The 6,355-nt window shown below is 31.3% G+C and overlaps 1 protein-coding gene across 1 annotated transcript; it reads right to left on the reverse strand.

Annotated features, from left to right (window-relative positions):
* Positions 1-661: 661 nt before the first annotated feature.
* LOC149898349 (facilitated trehalose transporter Tret1-like) lies at positions 662-4,870 on the reverse strand. The gene is made up of 7 exons (XM_090115250.1): positions 4,822-4,870; positions 4,046-4,198; positions 3,193-3,395; positions 2,546-2,732; positions 1,704-2,080; positions 1,333-1,444; positions 662-963 (listed from the first exon to the last, which is right to left on the reverse strand). The coding sequence occupies exons 1-7, from the start codon at positions 4,868-4,870 to the stop codon at positions 662-664; spliced, it is 1,383 nt and encodes a 460-aa protein (XP_089971376.1).
* Between the last annotated feature and the right edge of the window lie 1,485 nt (positions 4,871-6,355).

The raw sequence follows: 6,355 nt of genomic DNA on the forward strand, positions 1-6,355 counted from the left end.
GGTACATGTAAACAATAATTTTATATTGCTTCCCAGTAATCATCGTCCTACCGTCTATGTTTGTAAAAGGTTATTTATAAGAATTATTTGTTGTTTTTCAACAGTAACTATATTCATTAGATTTCTGAAATAAACTGAATTAATTTATACTCACGAACAGCTTTGACTTCTAATTTGTGTTAACAGCTGATTAATTATTGTTCTTTTAAACATAATTGTATTGCATTTCAATTATTATAAATAAATAAACATGAGCAAAGGTGACTTCTGTGACATTAATTTTGAAGCCATGAGTATTTTAATTTTCTTTTTAAATTTATTAAGCCATGGAAAATTGATTTGACAAGGATCATTGTCTGTTATTTCTGTATCAAATTCGATCAGTGAAAATTGAAATTATACTGTGAAATTATATCATTATGAACTTAAGAGGATAAGAGCATGTGACTAATGCACATTTGAACAGCACTGTATTTGGTCTGCTTAAATTACATTAATAAAGTCTGGTGTGTAAGGCATTCGATAAAAAAGTTTTAATAAAATAACTAGTTAACTGTGTAGTTAACAATACGTATATTTAAAAAAAATATCCGCGTCTTTTCATATTTTCTTCCTCCTTAATTATATTCATTGGCGTCATCAAAAAATCTAAAAATTAATTTTATAGGCGCCCGCTCACAATCGTTGCCTTGTCTTTCCTGCCCAGTGCTTTCTGTATCTCCAAAAACGATCTCTGCTTAGTTTCTGGCACGAAAATTAGTATGAACATCATATACACAAGAGATACACCAGCAAACACCCAAAAAACAGTAGCAGAGCCTATCATATCAGCTACTAGAGTAAAATATTTGAGGTTTAGAAATGCAACTAATAAGCCACATGTTATGGCTGTACTCATTCCGAATGATCGAACGGGACTGTCTAGTAATTCTGAACTTACTACGTTTATTAGACTGCCAGGACCTGAAATGATTGCAATAATTAATGTTTAATTTAAATTACCTTGAGTTACCTATAAGTTCAAACAGAAACATATTAAACAGAATGTGAATGTTTTGGATATTAAGATTGGAGAAAGATAAAGAGCAATGAAAATAAAATAATATAGTGTACCGGGTACCCTAGAGGCTATCCCTGCCACGAATCAAGATGAAAGATGTCCTTGTTTTCGTGTGACAATGCAGATATATTTAATGTATACCTACGCAATACGTGCAAAAGAACGTAGTTAGTTAGGTAAAAACGTTAGATTTAGAAGATTCAATTGCGACCATCGGATGATAATATCATGATAGTAGAAGTAGATAATGTAAGTAAATGTCATGTACATACCTGCATTAAAACAAATGACGATCATCACCACAGAAATTAGTGGTAAGTAATTCATGATCCCAGTAATTTCGGTGCCGGAATCTTTAACGTAAAAAAACAACCCAAGGCCGGACTGTAACAAAAATGTGTTAAAATATTTTTAATAGCTTTCGAATTTTCCTATTGTTTTACGGAAAATCTACTGAGCTGATTTAGCAGAAACAAAATATTTCTGGTATTAATTGTTACTTCCAATAGGAAATACGAATAGAAAGGTGCCTAAAAGATTATGTGGATAATCTAGATGACTTCTACATAACTATTATTAAAAAAGATTGTATCAGCAACAGCATCCTGTTTTACGATTTTGAAAGAGCATTACATGAAATTACCATTCCAATAGATAAGCCCACAAGCGTGAACGACAATAAAGGTTTCCTTCCCGCCCTGTCAGTTACAACCGCTGCAAAGAGACCAGCCAGCAACTGCAGGACTCCAAAAACAACCGACATCACTTCTGTAGACACACTTGTTCCCGTTGTATCCAGTATTATTTGTAAATACATCGTCACAGTCAAATATCCAATAGATTGTATACCAATACTCAATAAGACGACTATAGCAAGGGCTTTTAGAAAGATCTTGTCGTGAAATGAAATTGTGTGTTTATTCTGTTCGCATGATACTGTGTATTCGTTGATTTCTTCCTTGGCTTTTGTTTCTGAACCGCGTAGGTAGATTAGCGTTTGAAGAGCTTCGTTTTTTAATCCTGTTGATAATAATAAATGATAAGAATAATTAATGCTACGAACCTTGGTCGTGTTGGTGCAAACAAAAACTACTAGGTACTGTAGGTACTTAATTTCTAAGAATGACAAAATGCATAGTTTTGAGTGCAACACAAGTTAAAGTTCAACCTACAGTAACTATAATGCACTAAAATATATTAAATTTCAAGTAGATATACTGCCTCTAGCAGCAGTTATATAATTAGATGCTAGCCTACTCAATACTCATATTATGGATGCCACAAACGCTACAGGTAAACCTTGTAGGTCAATCATTACGTTTGGGAATAGATCTGTGTAATTTGTGCTTTTTGCGTCTAACTATTTTCGGTTGGCCTGTAGGAATACCGTAGTGTCCTATAGTTACAATCTAAATCTATATCTGATCAAAAATCTATTCAGACAAACCTCTAAACCAAACGAGTAACTAATATCACCAAACATACCTTTCCCCAGCAAAGAACAAGGACTCTCCGGAATAAAGAACAGCGGCACAACGATGAGTAGGGTGATGCACTCGAAAACCACATTGACAACGAGGTACGTCGCGTAAGGACCCACGGTGAAGATGATTAGCATGCCAGTGGCTAGCGACATCTGCTGGATCGTTACTAATGCACCTCGGATTTCTTTCTGTAAGAAATAGGTAGGTTATTTCTGGTATGCCAATATATTGCAGTACCTATATAATAGGATATATATTTTTTATTATTGTATTCCAATTAATGGCACTTTTCAATAGGACATTTTTTTATTTCAATAAATATCAGCTGATTTAATAATATCTACTCTAATAAATAATAATAAAACAGAAATTACGGAAAGCTTCGGGTCCAAGTTTGATGTGAGTTCTTAACCTAGCTGTGTTATTAATTGGCAATTACTAGGTTTGGAAATAATCATGAGAAAAAAGGTTTCCATTAGTTAAATATGGTGAAATTCAGAATCTATGCGCCTATAAAAATTAACATAACTAATGCAAGACCCAAAGGTTCCGTTTTCGTTCTTTTCTTGTATCAATTGTATTTGATAGACTCTTACTAGACAATTTACTTACCAAAGTCACGTATCAGCTAGTAAATAAACAACTTACGCTAGCAATCTCCGCGCTATAAGCCAGTAAGTTGCAAAGAACACCGGCATCCAGGATACCAGATATAACCCTTATAGCATACAGCATCCACAGTTCAGTCGCGAAGATTTGCACCATATATATGCATGCTTTAAAAAAACTGATCAGGAGTAAAGTGGTCTTCCTTCCCAGTTTGTTTGAGATCCAAGAAATGAAGTGGGAAACTGAAATAATGATGTTATTTTAATACAACTAAAAAAATAGATGGATTTTTTCTTGTACTTGCATTCGTTTCTGATAATATCATGTACTTATGTACTTCTTGATTGCTTTCTTTCTTTTAATCATTAATCGAAAGGTATTGCTTCCTGTTTGAAATTTTTATCAAAATCCAAATTCTCAATATTTCAGATAAATTGCTGTTATGTCAAACCAATAGGTAAAGTTTTTCTTCTGTGTATTATTTGTTATAGATGGTTCGTTTTTGCAACAATTAATTTCCACTATAAAACAATAGAAGGTTAAATTTATAATGATATTTATAAAATTACGAAAGAAACCAATTGACAATAATTATTTATTAGTCAATAGAAATGCATTTGTTCGATAATTATTGCCTTAGAATTATGTTTCTCTCGTTTAAAACACTTAAATCTCGACAATTGAATGAGAAATTAAGGTTGAAGCAGCATTGAAAGAATAAAAGAAATGAATTCGAATTTTTTTTTTTTGATTTGGAATGTATTTAATCAACTTCCCAAAAAGATACAAATCATAGATTCCTAATGTTGATGTAGAAGAACGCTAATTTATTAATTTATACCCGTAATTTTATACAGGAGGATAAAAAATAACATTCAAATAAGTTACTAACATATTATCGGCAACAAACAACCACAAGAGACGATCCAAGTGGCTTCGTTCTCAGATACCTTCCTAGATAACTGAGTGTCTTCCTTCATCAGTTTGATAAGCATTGGTGACGGCCATGCTACCGTCATACCAACACCCACTCCTGTTAGATTCACTGAAATAATAACAGACTACCTACGTAAAATCCTTATTATACATACATGTAATATTCAAAATAGAGGAGGTATTTTAGGGGGGAGGGGGTTTTATACGATTGAAAAAAAATCACGTAATTTATGGACGCCCCCTAACACTGACTGATTAACTTTCTTTCATTTCGCGACAGAGCGTTTTCATGATGTTTTTTGGGTCAGGAAAAAGCGGGTAGAGAGTGATATAGTAGGTTGGCTATTTAAAAAACACAAGAAGAATAAAAATATAACAATAATCACAATGCACAACAGCTCATCAAATACGTACGTAATACTTATTTACGTTTTTAATAGAATTTATTTGAAAATTGAGAAAAAATTAATTACATAAAAATATTTATTCATTCTTTTAGTGTATAAAATGGAATGATTGTCTGTTTGTACAATGTACAGCTTTCTCATCGATAAATTGTTTGAACCCACACCATTTTCTATTTTTAGCAGCTGCTATAATAAAAGTTAAATAAAGAAAACTTATTTTCATAGATTTTAAAAGATAACAAATCTATATAGTGTTTTACACGATATTCTATAAAGTTTTGTTAAAATAAGAATATGTAGTCATGAAAATATAGACGTACCTTACCTGCTAAAACTATGATATATTGCCGAAGCACATATTTTGATAGAAACATCTTACACTTATTTACACTTTTCACTGTTCATTTCCTTTCAAGTATAATTATTTTAAATTGAAATAGCAATTATTTTGAAAACAAACAATATAACGATATTTAAACAACTATCTTATAAACAAGCCTGATTTTCACTGACGCTAATGAAAACTACTAAATATTAAATTTATTTTTAACTCGAAACTAAATATTTTTTCGGTGAAGGATCAAATAATCAGTACATACGCAAATACACAGTTAAAGACAAAAAAAGCCGGTATTGATTTATCGTCAAGGATTATTTAAAACGACTCGCATATTTTAAAACAACCCTATTATAAGAAAACACTAAAAATACTGAAAAATACTTTCACAATGAATAATTTTCTATAATAATTATTTTACTCAGTTTTATCGAAGGTAAATACCGTTTCTTCAAATGAAATGGTTTAAAATGATGCCGTACGTCTTATTTTGCGATCAAGGTAAACAACAAGAACATTTTTTGTAAGAAATAAACCAATTTAATCTTTAAACGTAACAGTTAATTTAAACATAAGGTTACTTTTGTGCTATATTTGCTGCAATAATTACTAAGTAAATGCAGCTGCATTTATTTTATTTCAGAAAATTATATTTGCATGTCAGATGTTAGTTTTCACGAAAATAGTTAAGAGCGAATTTATTAGCAAAAGGGCATATGTAATATGTATGGCATATGTACATGTAATATGTACATGTAATATGTACATGTAATATGTGGTATATTTCATACCATTCAATTTTTAAAAATACTAGTTTCTGTCCCGGTTTTGCCCGTGTTGTAGGTAGTCCTATATAATTATTTAATGTAATTACAAGTAAGATACATATATTTAGGTAGCATCTGCAAATAATATAACATCTTTTATCTGTACCTATAATATGCTTAATACACAGATCAAAGAAGATCTCTATGGCTTAATACAACCAATACAATGGAATTCAGTTACATGACTTAATTAAAATTTTTATTGTCTATTTATTTATTTTAACTGTAAGTCAAGATAATTCATTCAAAAGCTGAATCTTGGCTTCGTTTTCTGACCATATTTAGTATTGGTTGCATGCTAGGAGTGACCTACACTATTTTTAACCGACATTCAAATAAAGTCTACTGTCAAGTTCATGACGTTTTATTATCGAAGTGAATTATTGCACGCCTCATAAGCGAAGCGTTGAGGTGGGTACTACTGTCGCTTCGCGCAAAACATCTGATTTTTCAAACTTAAAATGTCTTTATGTATCATACATTGCACTTGTAAGATAATACATACACACACATATTAAGAAAAAACACTATTTTTAACGTTCATGATATTTTTGATGTCATTTTTGTTATTTAAACTAGTTAAAAAACAGTTTAAAAAAGTTCTGTCTTGGACGTCCGTGTGTCTGTATGTGCGCATCCTTTTTCTTGTTAACACGATAGCGACCGAAATACTTTACTAATCGAGTCTTTTTTTT

This window comes from Colias eurytheme, chromosome 23 (assembly GCF_061535395.1).
Source record: "Colias eurytheme isolate Ceu_HAF_F1 chromosome 23, ilColEury1 Martin Lab GWU primary, whole genome shotgun sequence".
Classification (NCBI taxonomy): domain Eukaryota; kingdom Metazoa; phylum Arthropoda; class Insecta; order Lepidoptera; family Pieridae; genus Colias; species Colias eurytheme.

What these genes read in the sequence shown, in the direction of transcription:
- LOC149898349 (XM_090115250.1), bottom strand. Translation starts at nt 4,870, where the DNA reads ATGTTTCTATCAAAATATGTGCTTCGGCAATATATCATAGTTTTAGCA. An exon ending in TGGGCTTATCTATTGGAATG is followed by an intron (nt 1,445 to 1,703) that starts GTAATTTCATGT and finishes TTTTTGTTACAG; the next exon opens with TCCGGCCTTGGGTTGTTTTT. An exon ending in CGTCATTTGTTTTAATGCAG is followed by an intron (nt 964 to 1,332) that starts GTATGTACATGA and finishes CAATCATTTCAG; the next exon opens with GTCCTGGCAGTCTAATAAAC.